Source organism: Malurus melanocephalus, unplaced genomic scaffold (assembly GCF_030028575.1).
Source record: "Malurus melanocephalus ecotype Western Australia unplaced genomic scaffold, MMel_1.1 scaffold_291, whole genome shotgun sequence".
NCBI lineage: Eukaryota > Metazoa > Chordata > Aves > Passeriformes > Maluridae > Malurus > Malurus melanocephalus.
Genome location: NW_026623523.1, coordinates 795,594 through 813,250, shown reverse-complemented (window position 1 = coordinate 813,250; position 17,657 = coordinate 795,594). Strand labels below are relative to the sequence as shown.

The 17,657-nt window shown below is 42.4% G+C and overlaps 1 protein-coding gene across 6 annotated transcripts in view; it reads left to right on the top strand.

The window, feature by feature from the left end:
- The window catches only part of CAST (calpastatin), a 51,097-nt gene continuing 33,440 nt past the window's right edge, over positions 1 to 17,657 (top strand). For 2 of the 6 annotated variants that reach the window (XM_057376797.1, XM_057376795.1), the window contains exons 1-3: positions 1 to 98; positions 4,970 to 5,035; positions 12,137 to 12,208. In XM_057376797.1, the coding sequence (XP_057232780.1) occupies positions 57 to 98; positions 4,970 to 5,035; positions 12,137 to 12,208 (180 nt within the window). In that variant the 5' untranslated portion in view covers positions 1 to 56. Of the gene's footprint in view, positions 99 to 216; positions 310 to 752; positions 826 to 3,283; positions 3,305 to 4,969; positions 5,036 to 12,136; positions 12,209 to 17,657 lie in introns of those variants that run through there. The other 4 variants (XM_057376796.1, XM_057376793.1, XM_057376799.1 and 1 more) reach the window with 4 other exon arrangements.

The following is a 17,657-nucleotide window of genomic DNA, read 5'->3' as shown; positions in this document are numbered from 1 at the left end:
GGCCGCTCCAGCCGCCCGAGGAGCCGGGAGCCCCGCTCCTCTTGCCCGGGATCGGCATGTCGGCGGCCGGGCCGGGCAGGCAGGCGCTGCCCGCGGCGGTAAGGCGGGCTCGGGGACGCGGGGAGGGGTGTGAGGAGGGCGGCCCGGCCGCTCCGCGCTGCCCCGGGTGCCCCGCGGCCCTGAGGGGGAGCGGCTCCGCGCCGGGCACCGCCCAGGGCGCGTCCCAGGCCGGGCCGGGCAGTGCCGGGCAGGGCGGGCAGGAGCAGCAACCGCAGCGCCATGGCTTTCGCTCGCTGGTGGTACGCTATGGTGAGTGCGGGGAAGAGACCCCGCTGGGGAGCCGGGACCACTCCGGTGGGGAGCCGGGACCGACCCGGGAGCGGCGGGCGGAGGGCGCGGGGTGGGGCGGGCTCAGAGGGCGGGATGCTCTCGCCGCTCCCCCGTGATCGGCATGGAGATGGGGTAAGGAAGGGGGGTTGTGGTGCGGCTGGAGGCGAGACAGCAAAAAAAAAAAAAAAAAAAAAAAAAAAAAAAAAAAAAAAAAAAAAAAAAAAAAAAACCAAAACAGCCCAGAACTTCAGGTCAGGTGGAAGCGCAGTGCTCTCTGGCCGTCTTTCCCTCCGCATCCCATCCTCTGTCAGAAATCGACAGTGAAAACGGGGTTTTGGTAGTTGGGTGTTATCGTCGTCTCTCGAATAGCGCAGGTGACGAAACAGCACCAGAATGCGGCGATTGGCAGTGTAAGGCAGGGTTTTATGTGAGGCTGTTCCTCTTTTGGGAAAAACTGTGCTGCGCCTTTTTCCAGGAGCGCGTTCTTCGCTGCAGGTGGGTGGTGGCGGTGCTGCCGGGAAGAGCTGTGTCTTGCCAGATCCTCCTTGAGCAAACTAYAGCACTCAGATGGCTCCACGCGGTTTGGATGGACTTGGGTCGCTGCTCATTACTGTGACGAGGCCATGACTGCTTTAAAGGGCTCTAAAAAGCCTTTAAGAAAGTTTTATGGTTTATTACTCATAGGAGGAAAACATTGGTCTCTGTATGGAGTAGTGAAAAAAAAAAAAAAAGATTTGCATTCTGTAAAAGTTTTACAGAAAGTATACATTATGAAAGGTGGCTTTCAGAGAAMACATCACTTTAATGTATTTCCTAAATACATGCTCAGGTGGATGAAATCTCTTGAAGTTACAACTGTAGTTTCAAGTTGCTCCATGTAGYTCACCTCAGTGTTCAGCAGAGTTTTCAGGTATCTGTCATTGTGTCAAGTCAAATCAGTGTGGTGGAGCTGACACAAAATGACAAAGGGGTAAGTTTGGGAACAGCAGCATTAARTGATGAAATGGATGTTAATAAAGGCCTTGTTAGCTCTGTGTCACTGCATCCAGCATGAGAAAAGATACCAAGATATGACTGCCTACGATCAGGTAAGAAAGCTGCTCCACATCTGGTCTTTTTGAAACCCGTGGTTGTGATTAYTGGCAGTTGCGGGGTTTCCCCTTGGAATTGGAGTCCTCTCCCGTGAATGTGATTCACACTGGGGAGGTAGGAGAGGCAGAAAAGGTGGGTGAAGAGAAGAACAGACAAAAAGGATGTTCACGTGATTCGGGTCTAGGAAGGTTTTTACTGGCTGGTGTATGTAAAGCTGGGGTTGGATGTAACTAAGAACCTGGGTTTCACCTTTCAATTCCTTACCTGGCTTGATTGTAGCTCCCCCAGCACCTCTTTGCATCTGACAGTTTCCTGAGAGTGTCACAGATCTCTGTCTTCCTCCCAGTTTCAGCTGAGAGCGAAGGTCAGGTTCCCATCTCCTGTAACATCTGTACTCCAGAGTTGGCTGGCTTCATCTGAGAAACTTGCAAGATTTCACTTCTCCCCCAGTTACTACAAGCACTCCGAGATGCTGTGCAATRGCCTTAAACCAAAGGCTTGTTAATGCCTTCTAAATCTCTTGAGGTTTAGAAGGAATTTGTTGGAAGCAAAGCCTTTAGTGAGGGGTTGGACTTCTGCACACAAAGGTGTCTATTCAGTTGCTAGTAATTTGCTCTGTGCTTTTCCACCAGTTAATTTCTAGTTTCTGAATGCTGTTTGAGTCAGAAGTTAAAGATGTGTCTGAAACAATAGTGTGGTGACATTTTTTGTGCACTTTAGAACAGGATGAAGATCTCAGGATAAACTTTCTTGCTCATGACACTTTATGTATTTTTGTGAACATATGATTATGGGTAGGCTTGTGTGGTTTTTTTTAGTTAGTAAAGTTGGAAAATATTTTGGGCCAGCTTAAAAGCTAAAAGGAATTGTTAGCTCATGAGTTAAACTAGAAATGTAACTTCAGCTGTACACCCACTGTTGATGTGAGAGAGCTGGAGCTGCTCTGATCCACTGACTTGGTTATGAATATGTATCTTTGGGACTGTAAGGAAAGATAAGCAGGAAAAGAAAAAAGTGCTYAAAGAAAAGGTCAGCTTGTCATCACAAGTTGTGAATATGAAAGCAGTGCATGTACTGCCCCACAAAACCTGAACTTAACGTTCCTACTAAGCAGATTGATTTATTGCCTTTATTTTAGTTGTTTATTTGATATTTTTACTGGAGGGTTCAAAGCTTGGAAATGCAGATAAGAATTGTTGAAGGGTGTTTTTGAAATTGGGTCACTTATCATACCTTATGCATCATCTGTTCAGGGAACCCTCACGGTTTTCTCAGGTGTATTGTGAAGCTGTGCTTTCCGAGGCTACCTCTTCAGGACAGCAGACTTTCCTGCGAGGCAGTACTTCCACATGCTGTTTGATTGTCTGAGGCCAGAGAGTATCAGGACTCTGTCTGTACACACTGCATTACTCAACTTACTAGGGGAAAAAACCCAACAAACTACTTTGGTCTGACCATATGTGTTTTGTTCCCTCAGCTGGAATAAACATACTTGGCCTCTGAGTCAAAGTCTCTTTATTATAGAAGCTATTTGACACAGCCTTCTGCAGGGAAGATGTCATGCTTTTAATGTTTCTCTGACTTGAGTTTAGGGATAGCAAAGTTGTGGTCCTTTTCCTGGTGCATTCCATATCCTTCCTGGACAGACAAGCTGCCCTGGRGTCCTTCAGGGATATAGAGTTGTTCTGCCTGAGTGATGTTGAGRGAATAATCCTGCCAGTCCCCTTCCATACCTCTCCCTTCCTAGTCCTGGGTCTGAGTGCCCTTTTGGTGCCATGTTCTGCTATGGGTTTCTTTGGAATGAAGGTGAGGAGGTGGACTTAGGGAGGAAGGGTAATTCTGGATTYATCTGTGGTAAATGTCTGGCATACTCAGCATGAAGGTAAGTATTTCGTTCCTACATTTCCTGACTTTGTTTACTAAAAGAAAAACAGAAGAAACCCTACACATCAGTTGGTGTTGCTGCTTTTAAAGTATGTCTGAATTTGAAGAAGAAAATAAACAAAAGCAGTARAAGACTTTTATAAGTAGATTCAGGGTAACATTCGGCTTTTGGAGCATTTTGATGCTGAGGGTGTCCATACAAGAAAAGTCCTCATCAACAGAGTTCTGCTTTAGCTCCTGAGCTATATGGCRGTGCTGGCTCTAAATTCCTGTTCTGTCAGAAACAGCACACTCATTGACGTTGCTCTTACTGATATGTGTGTGATCTGCTTTTATTGTAGCAGTAAAAAGCACAGATAGCTGGGTAAATTGTATCTGTACTGGAAGTGCTGTTATGGAGCAGTGAATCAATTAATCTCTTACCTGAATAGGGCTTGTTTTTCCTCTAAAGAGGCACAATTGGAATATGAATATAGCATTTCCAATTTTAAAACTTGTCAAGTATCTTAGTCATAACCAAACTCATTCTAAAAACTTGAATCGTTAGAGGTTGTTCAAAACTATTATTGAAATTTTTGTTGCTGTAGTATTTTTTCCTGCTGATGTGGTGGAACTGATTCCTGTTGAAGATAGTGCAGTGATACATGGATCATTACTTTCTCCCTATAGCCATGTAAAGAAAAATCTGCAGGAACTCATTACATCGTGGATTAGCAGACTTTACCTCCTGCTGCTCAGTCCTGAAAACAGAAGGGAATAAATGGGTCTTGAATCATCTCCTGTCTTTACTTAACAAAACAGACCAGACGTGAATCCTCCCTCCCAGCTGTCTCAGTTGCTGTGGGAAGTTATACTAGCTGAGACACTAGAGAGTAACTGTATTATRTTGCCTTTTACATTAACTTCTTGCTTTTTTCTTGTATTATTTTTGAAAAAGGTTTTTTGAGTGACTGTATCGACCTCTTTCCAGAGAGGCAGATAGATACAACTTGTGCTAAATGCCAGTGTGTATGCTGAGCAAAATGTGTCTTTCTTTACATTGCTGCACAACTGAGGTTGTACATCAGACTAGGTGAAAGGAAGTGGTTTAGAGTCTTGGAGGAGATAAAATAYGCAGGAGGTTCAGGGGTCCTGGGAGAACTGTATTTCCTAATGTGAGCTATTTGAGCATATATTATTTTCTKTGTCAGTGCCAGAATTACAGCAATCACGGTAACAGCTTTCTTTCTGGTGAGGAGGGCTGGGTATAATCAGTGTGTCTGAGTGAAGTTCAGATGTTGGAGTGTGTTGCACGCACTGTGTTAGTCTCTCTGAGAGCTGTTCAGTTTCTAGAAGCCTGTGGTTCTGACATTTCCAAAGCAAGTTTTGGAGAGTACTGTGGTGCTGAGGGATGAATGATAAGCTGAATATCTTCCAAGCTTTTCACAGTCATGTAACTGCTCTAAGAGTCATGATCTTGTGTCTGATTTCTCTAGAAGTTATCCAGCAGGTCATTTAGAAATCGTGTCGATTAGCAAGAAGAAAAACTTAGTATTCCCTTCTGTCAAACTGTGGTACCACAAAGGAATCATCCGTGCATTAAGAATTTTAAGAATTGCTCTGTGTAGAAGATGGGACTTAAGATCTTAATAGCTTAATAGACATCTATTTTCTCTGTTTACAGCATGGTGACAAGAARGCAAGTGAAGATTCTTCAATGTCAGGAGAGAAAAAAGCAGAAGTGGGAGAGGTAAATTCAAGTGTTTGAACTTATTAAGAAGGAAAGTTGGTAATGAATTTCCTCCTATACAGATTTTTGCCTTTTGACAGCAAAGCAGTAGTTTTTGGACAACATACTAATGACTCCAGTCAGTCATTATTCATCCCTGGAATGTTTAGTTTTGTCTTGTGCTGCTGAGCAACTTGCTGGAATTTTAATTTTTTTTCTCTGTCCCTGTTTTCCCTAATTCTTCACATTGGCATGTGTAGAAGTTACCTCAGTGGGGTTTTCTACTGTTCAGTGGCAGTACAGTATGGGACACATTTGATGGCATGGATTTGCAGTTGCCCAGAAGTGTAGGTGGAGTGAAAGCACTGTGATGCTTTCCACCTGATGCTTCAYCCAGAGCAAAAGCTGTGTGGGAAATAACTTTGCCTAAGCCTGTTTGACTGCACRGCAAATCAGGGCCAGTGAATGCTTTTATTACAGTCCTCTGAAGTAGATGATTTAAGCAATTGCTTTTCTTTCCTGTCCAGAAAGCAAGGAAGGCTTCTCTAGCCTGAGAACGTGTTCCTCCTTTCCTCTCTAGAGAGTTTGTTTTTTTCATAAGTACTGTTGTGCTTTTATACTTTCTTGGTTTAATGTTATATTGTGTGACTGCACATTGTTCTTCTTAGTAGAGAAGTGCTTACATTTTTCTGGGAAGGGTGGGAGCAGAGGCCTATACTTTGGGGTGCTGGAGCCAATGTTTGTGACCTCTCATTAAGAAGATCTGTTTCCAGCAAAACAAGTGCTGGAAAAGCTTTAGCTGGTGCTAAAGTTTATTGTCCGGATACTTCTGCTTTTTGAGTCCTTAGAACACTGAGTGTGTGTTTCCTCTTGTGAATTGCCTTGTATGTTTTACTGGTTCCATGCACACTGCTGTACTTAAAAGTRGAAATAGATCAAAACCCTCTTCCACAGACTCATTGAGGGACATAAACTCCACTGTGACTCATACTTTCCTCCAAAACACTCTTGATTTGTTAAGCAGCTGGAGAAGCAACTCAAAATCTTTATGCAACTTTCTGGGGAGTGTGCAATGTTACAGTTTTATTTAAAAGTTAGAGATAATTGCTGTAGTCTTCAATTTTTTGATGGAGAAAGTTATAATCCAACTGTAGCGAGTTGATGGGCAGTGTTGTCTTGGATATGTCTTGAGTTTGTTCACCTGCCTACGTAGAAAAGGTTTGGCATTATGAAAATTACAAGAAAATTTGAAGGTCTTTGAAGAGTTTTTATCCATACTGAAAGGAAAACATAAAATCCAGTATGGTTGTTGCTTTACTAAGTATAACAACAAACAGCTCTGTATCTCAGATTCTTTAGGTATAGTGTCCTGAAGGAGTGAGAGAAGGASAGCAGAGCTCTGAAAAGCAAAGGTGGGAAAGGCCTGGCACTGGTTTGAGTGGGAGATGCCAGTTAGCTGCGGCATCAAGGGGAATTCAAAATGAACATTTAGGGTGTAAAACGGAGTTCTTAAGCCTTTCTTCTGGGAGGGTCTAAAGCAGACTGAAGAAAACAGCATGATTACTGTGGATAGATTACTTGTTTGGTAAGACATGGAGTTGCACAGAAGGGATGGAACTGTGAAACTGTGGTTGACAGGGCCATGTTGTCCTTGGAAAGATTGGTCTCCATCACTTCATTGCTAAAAGATGTTAGCAGAGGAGAGATACTGCCATATTTGTCTGCATCATTTCTGCAGTGATGCTCGAGCTTTTAAATTTAGATAGGATGGGGAATCTGCTTGCACAGGAAAGGTCAGGTTTAGGTTGAGATTCACACAGTCTGTCAGTCTCATGGTTAGCAGCTGAGTGTGTGTCTGTGCATGGGGCCTGGTAGAAACAGGTACAAGGTGTGCTGGAAAGTTCAGAAGTCTTAGAATAGTAATTGAAAAAAATAAAGGCAGTTCTTCATCAGTGTAAATGTCAGTAAAAGCGTGTGTTATGTTGTGTTGGGCACTGCTCCAGGACAAAGGCTCAARCCACAGGAATCAATCTTAAATCTTCCTGTCTTGGTTGTTAGAACCTTACATTTATTGAGTTCACAATTCAAAGAGGAAAAAAACACATTTCTCAAAAATCTAGTTCAACTTGATGGAGATGTTTTCACTCCTTGTGTGTGTATGGTAGTTGTCGGAATTGCTGGATGCTCATGCACTTGAAGCTGTGGCATATTTCTGCAGCTGGGATGCACCTGTCACCCTGTAAAAGTGAGCGATTGCCTGCACTTTTCMCATATCTGTCCCTCTGTTCTCTCACTGTGATGTGACATCGTGGTCCTGAGCCAACGTGTTTGCAGCATGCCATTGCTAAATGTTTGAAATAGTAAATTTCCTTTCTCTCCCTTGCCCTCTGGTGTTCTAAGGCTTTTAGCAATTTGGTAGCATATGAGGGACAGCTGGTGTGGGTTTATTTAATCCCTCATCTTGACGTTGTCTTCAGCTTACGTGTATGTGTGTGCCTTTCTACTAGTTACAGGTCACTTCCACTTTTGAGGCCATTGGGGCACTTGTGCTCTAGGAGCTCTTGTATGCTAAAATATAAATGTTTTCAAGAGCAGATGGGACAAAATCACTGAAGAAAAACCCAGGATGATTTATGAAATACACTGAAGTAAAGAAGTCTTTGGCTCACAAATTGTTTGAGCCAGCAAGAGTATTTAGAAGAAATATCAGTATGAACATGAACTGTTGATATTTCTTMAAAATACTCTTGCTCTACGTCACTGATTTTGTTTTCTGTTTGCTGTTGACTACTACTAGAGACAGGGAAGTGATAAAAATGAAACTTACCCAAACTCAGGAAGGCAGGTCTTGCACTGTAGTGAGGTGCATGGTCCTGCTGTCCTATTCTTGCACTCCATGTGCAGTCAGTGCTCCCTGTCAGAGGGCTGCTTTGGGGGCAGRGTGTGTTCTGCTGCACAGCCAAATGAAATTCACAAGAGCAATGCAGAAAAAGTGCTCACATTGTGTGTGGCTGTGCTCTGAAACACTCCTCTGAGTGGATCTATGTTAATAATATATTATTGATATGTTACAATATATGTTCATAATAAAACCTGTTCTCTTTTTACTGTCACAGAGGGAAATACCAAGGAGAGGTTCTGTATCTGTGTAAAAGCCCTGCCTGTGCATGGCTGCTGTCTGGATGTGAGAATGTGATATTAAAAGTGGAGACAGAGCCATATATTCTAGGGATTGGAAGCCCCAGCCTAGAGTGAGGCCATATTTTACCAGGTAATGGTAAAATATTACCTGTTTCCTGGTGTGAAACACGACCCTCTCTAATGTGTCCTGGAATTCTGAGTTGTTCTTTGCAGCACTGTAGGCAGAACATGTGCTGCTTGCTGAGCTCATTGTACTTACCAGGAAATACATGCTTTCATTTGAAAGGATGACAGTGATGATTGGTGCTAAAGCATCTCAATCATTTTAGAATTGATTCTTTGCTCTGAAATCAGTATGTCTGTCATAGGTTTTAATCCTGATACCTGCCACTTAGGCGTCCTTATTCCAAAACAGCATTAATGCTGAGTAAAGGCATTATAACTGGTGACAGTCCTGTTGGGGTGCCCCCTGCTGGTCTGAGTAGGGGAAGTGCATGGGTAACTTTCATCTGCAGTGTTWGTGAGGTTTCTTTCCACTTTGTATACCGAAGTATTTATATGTAAGTGCATTGTTTGTTTGTTTTCTTTCCTCCTCACACCCCACGGCACTTTGGACACTGACACAGGGGATTGTGGCTTTAATCTGGAGGAGTGGAAGAGTTCTGAAAAGCACAGCATTAGCTCCTTTGTCTGTCTCCCTTTTCTGTTTTGATGCTTCTTTTGACTAAAATGCCAAATTAGTTGAAAAATAATATTATTTCACTTAAATTGTGGTAAAGGTTGAGAGCTGTTACAATGTAAGTCTCTGCCTGCACAAAGATTATAGGGTGAATGCTGTTGAGCTGATCTTGAATGAAAGATTGATAGAGGGAGGCTGAAATGCTGCTGATGGTTGTCGAAAGCATTTTCAGAACAGAGATTGCACATTCTTGTCTCTTGTGGGTTTTTTTCTTCCTTAAAACAAGTGTGCCGTATGCATTCTTACTGCAATATTACAACGAACACTTGAATGTTGTAGTCTAAAATAAACATTTAGTCCACATTTCTGGATGCCAGTCTTAATAAATGTCTTTCYTTAGAAAATCTGCTTATTAGAAGGATGTAAACTTCACCCTGCCTTTRTTAAACTTGCAGAATTAATACTCCACTCTGAAACTGTGTTTTTTGTTGTTTTTTTTTAAACCACTGCTAATAATGAAAAGTAGATTATAAGTACCTGTGTGCCACCGCTTTTATTCCTTCATGCACAGTTCTGTACAAGCCCATGATTCTTTTAACTCATTTCATAAACACTCTGTGCTTTGGTGATTCMTGGTCTCTGTTATTATCAGGTTGGGAAGTAAGGTGTGAGTACAGCTGCAAAGTAGTTTTTCAGCTGTTCACGCCTGAGTCTGTCACAGAAGAGAAATACTTTTCCACTTCTTGGTGGGGGAGAAGATGGGAACAGCTCTGATGTATTTGTCAATAAAGGGTGTTGGAGCTGGTTTGCCTGGAGGGAACACTTAGGGAAACACCAGAACATCCTTATTTTAATCAGAGTGAAAGAAGGATGAACCTAATTAAATTATATGGCCAGTCCTTCTGCTTTTGCAAATGTATTGAGGGGTAGATACCAAAGAAGTTTCTATTGAGAAATTACTCTGGGAACTAAAATACATATTACTCAATGTGTAGTGGCCAGGATTCACTAATTAATACTCATTTGATCTGGTGACTTAACTTTCCACTTGGCTCATCTCCAGGTAGTCTTTCTCTATTCCAGAGGAGAATGTATTTGTTTCTTCTCTCTCTCCTTTCTTTATGTTTTATTGCCATTTGGCTTACCACCAAACAAATGTTCGCATTARCATTTTTTTCCTTTTTCTGCTAAGTTTATTAATATAACTTCATACTCTGAGCAAGGATTTATTTCACCCTGTTAGTTGGTTGTGTTTTTTTTGGAGGGGGCTTTTTTTTGTTTGTTTGGTTTCGGGGGTAGGCATTGTTTTTTTTCCTTGGTTTTTTGGGGCTGATCTTGGGGAGTGGGGTTTTCTGTTTCTGGTTTCTGGCCTGTTTTTTTTTTATTTTCATTTTGGAGCGGTTTGGGATTTTTTGTTGCTGTTGTTGTTGTTTTGGGATTTTTTTTTTTTTAAATCAGTTTGTTTTCGTTTGTTTTAGTTCGTTTTGATTTTTGAAGTATTTTTGTAGCTCAGACTTGGTGGGGGTGGTGAAAGCTACCCTTGTGCCTGCAATTTTGGTAGGTGTCATAAAGACTCCCTTCTCTAAAGCTGTACTTTGTGGATTCGTGGAATTCTGTGATCCTGTGATATTTTCAGAGCATCACAGCTCTGTTAGATATAACTTTTGGTAGCACAGGTAAATCCTGAACACCATGAACCCCGAGCCAAAGGCTGAGCAGGAGGTGGCAGTCAAGATCTGTGGTGCTCAAGCGTGCCCACAATACTGATTGCTCTTCAGAGTTTTGCTTGTTTGACTCTTTTTTCTTCCTCTTTTAAAAGGGGGTCTAACACTTCAAACTACTTGGACAGCTCAACAAAAAATTGAAGGATTTGTGGATAATGCTAATTACAGAGTCTTCAGAGCACTATGTCAGAGACAAAGCCCAAGGTGTTCTGCCTCTCTGTACTGTCTCTGTAAAATTCTAAGGCATCACACCTCCATCACCAGCCTTCAGGATYATTACCACTTGTGCTGGAACACTGTTTCCTCCTTGAGGGAATTAAAAATGTTCATTTTAACAAGGTTTGAAGAGTATTTGGAAGGAGGCTGTGTGCTCCCTTAGGAATGTGTGGTCAGACGAGAAAATATCAAGACAAATCTGTCTGACACAGGATGGAGAGGAGCTGTGACGAATTGAATTCTGTGTGTCTCTGGGTTTTGCTGTTGCTTTTACCTCTAACCACATTCCTCAGCCTGGGCAGAAACCACAGGTTCTGGCCTCCAGTGGCTGGGCAGGTCTGGACTGGGGCAGCACTGGACTTCAGCAGCTGTGCAGGAGGGTTCTGAGCTGGGGCACTCCTAACATCGTTTTAACAGGCAAAAATCGCTGTTTTTTAGCTTTGGGTTTTGCAGCATTCTGTGAAGTCTTACTGGGATGTCATTGTCTCCAGTGTGACCAGTGCTAAGTGTGATGTCCCTGATGTAAGATCCCTCTCTGTTAGTGTCGGTACCAGATTTGGGCCATATATTGGTCATGTTAACCTTGTGTACATGGCCACAGTGGGTGATCATTGTACTGGAGGTGGCTATTGAATGTGCATCTGTGTTTGCTCCAGGTGATCTCCAGGTTTTCAAGCTAAAATCAGAAAGAGAACAGGAGGTGGAATTATGTTGGTGGTAGAGGTCTCTGGATTTYCCACTGTTACAAATCTGGTGTCCCTTCCATTGAAAACTGGTGCTTCTGAGTTTGTTGTTTGAATCTCTGGTCCTTCTGCATCCTGACCTGCTTTGCAGAGCAGTTGAAATGTGAAAGCTTTAATTGTTTTGTGAATCTTGTGCTTCTCAGAAAAAACTCTAATTTTACCCTCAGCTTTCTATCTTCCCTGCCTGTGGATGTTACCTCCTGGTTAGTCATTCACATTCTGTCTGAACAGCAATGGCTTTCCCCATTATTTTCGTGATACTTTATATACAGTTACTGTTACTTTAACTGTTAACTTAAAATGCAGTCTCTGTGCAACAGGAAATAGCACAGATTTATGTGTCCTCCATAAAACACTGCAAGAGAACTCGGCCTGTCCTGGGTGTGCACTTTCTGGGCTSTGAAATGTGCCTGTTTGAATTCAAGTCATGCGGGAGAATTCATTCTTTGATGACTTGCCTTGCAAAAATGTTCTAATGACATTTTTAAGTGTACTTCGTTTTTTAATACTTGGGGTTTGGTTGTTTTGGTTTGGTTTGGGGTTTTTTTTCAGTTTTGCTTGGCTTTACTTTTTCCTCATCAAAATTTCTGACCTTTATTATGTGTTTTTATTTTTGTAGAAGAGACAAGCAAGTGCTAATGTCAGCCAGCCCCTCAAAACAGAGACAAGTGGAGCATCTGCTGCTGCTAAGGTAATACATACTCAAGGAAATGGTCTTTTTGTTAAGTAAAGAGGTAGTATGACTCCATCTCCTGCAGTGGGATAGAAAATAGATTTTTTGCCAGCATGTAATACCACAAGGGTGTTCTTCATCATTTGTTGGAAATTTTAGTGAGTTGAAATGAAAGGGGAGCACAAGTCAGCAGAATACCAGTATTGATGTCCTGAGGGAATAAAGGGTAACATTCTCCCTTTTCACATGTTCTCTCTTAAGTCTCCCGGGTTTTTTAAAGAATCCTGGCCCCTTTGATATCAATGGCAACCTACATTTGGCTTTTGGGGGACTGTGGTTCTTTTTCCCTGAGGTGTGTGTATTTTTTTGGTTCTGTTAACTTGGTGTTACTTGGTGAGTTTGAAGCACTGAGTTTCTCTTTGCTTTCATTGCCCCTGGAGCAGTTCAGCTGACCGTGCAAGAGACATTTTAAAGCCGACTCCACCTGCAGAGGAGTGCAGATGATGCTCTCTGAAGGGAAACAGGGTGCTCAAGACCTTGCAGGGTGTTGAAAGAGGGTGTTGAAAATCGTCTTGCTGATGCTGTACCTGGTAGCCATCGTTAGGTGCATAATTGTCACAGATGAGTAAAATGCAGGTCACTCAAAGGAGAGGGAGCAGTGTGTTTTAYTGAGGCAAATAAGTATTTCTGACTGTTTGGTGGAATTCAGTGAAGTTTGACAGTAAAGCTTAACTCCAGCTGCATTCAGGGAGAGCTCAGATTGGGTCCATTTTAATGGCAGTATTCAAGAGTGAGGGATTTGGGTGCTTGTCAGCAGTGGAGACAAAATCAATGTCTTTGTTTAGCTGTGGTTCCTTGTTCTGTTCTTTGGTTGCCCTGAAATTTCTGGCTTTCAAAAGCACCTTTTGATATTTCTCAACCAACCTTCACTCCCATGAATGAGCCAGGGGCTTTCCAGCTCCTCAGTCCACACACAAGATGTGAGGCTGGTTGGTCCTAAGTCAAGCTGAGAGGGATCCATTGATGCATCACAGTGTTAAAGTGTTCCATGTCTGGAGAGAGCCCATTTTTTGAAGGATCCTAACAACAGGAAATGTTTCTGCTTTTGAAGGGGATTTTCTATTTTCTTAATCAGTGCATTTGTCAAATAATACTCCTAAATATCTTTGTATGCTACCTAAGTAATTTCTTTTTCCTTGCTACTAAATGAGCGAGGTGACAAGGATATAAATCCCGCTGTCCCCTTTTTCCAGTCTTTTTTCCCTATCACTAAAGATAGCTCAGGAAGGGGTTTTTTTTTCTTTTGGGGGGTGTTTTTTTTTTTTTTTTATTTCTTTCCATTTTCTTGCACTTTGCCAGGATTTTTCTCCTAGCCAAGCTGGATGTCGTTCTGCATCTGTAGCCTCCATCAGTCACCAGCTGCATGGTCCCAGGGATGTTTACATCTAWTTTGCTGACTAACACATCTCTAAGTCTTTTTTTTCAGCGCATATTCTCTCTGTGATAAGTAGAAAGAACTTCAGAGGTGAAAGGCACAATCTATACACGCTGTTAAGCCTGAGATCTGGAAGGTTGTGTCATGGAAATAATTTAATGGAATTGCCAGGAGTTGCTGTATATTAGATTGTGGCAGCTTTGGTTGTGCATTTTATCAGTACTTGGTGCTTCTACAGTTTCTGTGGCACTCCCAACATATTTATTGGTAAAAAATATGTTCCATGAAAATACTCACCTCATACTAATATTGACTGCTAATTGATAGCTAATTTAAGTTTAGTCTTTTTTATTCTTTAGTTCTTACCCAGCCATTTCCACCTTTTTTCACTTACACTAAATCTGTTAATTATAGCTTCTACTTTCAACAATCTCCTGTGATCCTCTAGTGTTATTTAAAATAGAGTAAAACTCAGATATTTATTGTTCTGTTCTTGTAGTTTGTGCCACCCATACCCTTTGCAGGCCATTTGTCTGGCTGTATTCTTCTCCATCTTTGTTTTTGTCTCTAAAAATACCTATTGCAAACAAAATTTTGCAGTGATTTTTTTAACAGAAATTTTAGAGGAAAGGAAGTATTCTTGAAAGGCAAGACAGCCCTTTCTGTTTTGCTGCAAAACAAAACCTAATCTGTTAGTGCAATCCAAAATATTTCACCAGTTTTTGGCTAATTTGGGACCGTTGTTTCTTCTATTATCTATTTCCCCTGATGTATCTTTGATGATTCTGTTGTTCAGTAATACATACTTGACTTTACTTATCGTAGATAAATTTCTAAATCCTTACTAGAGGCAAGGGAGGTGGGATTGTTAAGCTGCTCCATCTCACACTGTTTATTTTTTTACCTATTCCTACCTTATGGTGAAATTAATTAAACTGAAGAGCCAAGAGGGATTTTGCTGCCTCCACATCAGGCCTGAGTAATTTTTCTTTCAGCTACTAAGTAATAATAACTGATGGCTTGTTTCTTCTGGGGTTTTTGACTTTCAGATGCAAGAACTTGTGTGTGACGAGGGCTTGTCATTGTGTCATGCTTGAGTGTGTGGGCAGCCTGATGGTCCAAGGGAAAGCACTCAGCTGCCTGGCTTTGTTTTCGGTGTGCCGTCTATCAGAAATGAGTTCTCTGTGCCTTCATTTCACTCCTGCGCTCTCTGYTGTGTCACTCTCGAGTTCCTGGAATTGCAGGCAGTGTTTAGTCACTGCCTCTGCCTAGTGTGCTCTTACAGGGAGATTATTTGGCTGCCTGAGTGTCCCTGTGGTGCAAGAAGCGCCGCCTCTCTGGCCTCCTCCTCCTCTGCACGGAGGCTTACTTAGCAACCTGGATGTGCCCAGTTTTTGTGTGACTCAAATCTAAATGAATAATTTAGGGAGGCTCAACTGAAACAGATGTTCTGACTCGTTTGTGCCTGCCACAAAGCCTCTCTTTCCTCTTTGATGGGGAAGTCTTGTTTGATTGTCGGTTTGTACTAGGGGGCTTTTAATGCCTTGCCAGATAAATGGGGTGAAAAGGGAGGTTCAGGTCAGAATGTCATCATCAGGAATGTTTGCTGGGTTGCCTAAGACCAGCCCCTACAGTGTACGCACACCAGCTGCCAAGGTGCTCAAACCAGGTCATGGCTGCCAGGATTAGCAGGCAGCAGGGAGGAGGAAAATCTGAACTAACCTCCTTCCTCCGCAGAAGGTCCCCTGCCAGTGCTGCTCTGTTTCCTTTTACAGCCTTTAATAAAGTTTTTGCCAGTTCCACAGCCACCAGGAAAGCCAATTTCCACCTCAATGTTCAATCATATCTATTATTAGAAGGCACTAATACTTGAAAACTGCTGGATCCAGCACCCTTCCTGGATCTTTGTGTTCTTATATGGTATTTCTGTTGATAACAGATGAAGTTTAGCTGTTTTTTACGTTGCAGAACTTTTGCATTGCTCTTAATGAGCAACTATTTTCTTCTTCCTGGCTGTCTGCTATAGCTTAGAGAAGTGAGAATATTTGTATTGCTTTCATGGACTATTGCAGCAGGGCTGGGAGAGCTCAACAAGAGTGGAAATGCAGTAAGAAGTGTTTTTATTTCAGATTTTCAGAGGAGGCTTCTTGACCTTAATGACTGGAGAAATTTAAGGTTAGTTACTTTCAGCTGGCACCCAAATTAACACTTTTTTAAAGGGATTCACTTTGCTTTCTTAAGCAACAAACAGAAAAACAAGGTAAAAGAAGAGTAGTTACTTAAAATCTTTGAGTGAAATCCCTACTATTTTTGCAGCGACAAGTCTATTTAGGTTATCATCAGAAGTGACACGTACGCTCAGTGTATTTACTGTTCATGTTTTTTTCTGCTATACATCTTACTCAACTGTCACCAAATTTGTGACCTTTGCAGAGGCACCTTATTGTGAAGGAAAGCACTAGTGAGTAGAAGGCATCAGAAGTCAGAGAATTGGTTGGGAATGTCCACAGAAATGCATATGTTCTTAGGTTCCCAGTCATATTATGGAGCTTGGAAAGACTGTCTCTAAATTTTGAAGTTATTTAGAAAAATAATAATTCAGGTTACCTGGGCACTTCTTTTTCATGTTCTCCCTAGGGTACGTGTGTGTCATGACACAAAGATTCACAGGTTTTCTGCAGCAGGACTGTGACAAAGCATGAGGCTGTTCCTGGAAGTTGCCCTCAGAGTTGTTGCCAGAACATAACCTCCACGTGAAAATCAGGAGGACTCTGTCTATATGGAGGACAGTGCTGGCGTTCTTGGTGGCAGAGGCATGCTMAAAGTAGACATAAATATCAAAAATTGGAAGCTGCTGGAGTACAGAAGGTGCCAAGAACTGGCTTTGTGCATAGATATAGGATTTGCAATTTGCTAAGCTGTGCAGTGGTGAAAACAGCAAAATCCTTTCATAAGAACATTCTATGCTTCACTCAGAAATTGGGTATTTTCATCAGTCTGCAGGTGCTTTTCCCTTCCTACTTTCCTTACAGAGCTGACTTGTTTCTTACTATTCCCTCAAGACAAAGGGCAGCATGGAGGCTCTTTAAAAAAATAGCTTGTTAATGGTGCAGGGGCTTTTTCTTTAAAAAACCCCAACTACAAGTATTGAAAATTCAATTATATAGCAAAAAAAAAAAAAAACCTGAGAGCAGATTACTATTGGCATTTCAAGAAGCACCTTTGAATTTCTAGATTAATACCGATTATTTGGATTTGTTATGCTTAAAAATAGTACTTGTCAGTTAAGTTTTGGTGGCCTTAAGTGGCCTAAATCACCACAATTACTTTCACTTARTAACATCCATGTACTCAGAGAGTCTGGGTAATCATTTTACCAATTTACAGTCAAATTTAGGGACTGTAAACTTAAAACAGGGATATTACTCTGCTGAGGGGAAATGAGTGGGTTCCTTCCATTGGCACCAGTGGTGGGAAATCAAAAGGTAGAAGGCAAACACTGCTTTTTTTATGCTGAATTTAGCTTCCTTCCTGCTTTTTGCTGCGTGGCTTTCTGTGCCAACTCGGTGCCAGCTGTCCCTGCTGGGAGACCCTGCTCCGGCCAACCCCAGAAGCGACCCCAGAAGGAGGAGGAGGGGTTTGCTCACCGTGGCTTAGCGTGGAAGCCYGAACCTGCTGGTCTGGGTGCCCTCCCCGTGCTGCCGGGTGGAGATTGCGTGGCTCAGCAATTACTCCGGCTCGCCGAGGGCTTGGCTTGGCCAGCAGCTCCCGGAAACTGCAGCCACAGCCCCAGTGCTGGGCGTGGAGCAGCCGTCCCCGCAGGAAACAGGAGCCACACGTCTACCGAGTGAGTTAGCTGTTCATGCTGGGTTTGCTTACCAATTGCCTCTGCTTGAGGCTTGCTTGTGTTCGCGTTGTAGTTCCTATTCTTTTTTTAATTTTCTCCCCTTCTTCTGGGAATTTTGTGGGCTGCGATAACAGGAGCTGCCAGCTCCAGGGTTTTCTGGCGTGGTTCTCCTGTCAGCAGACTTG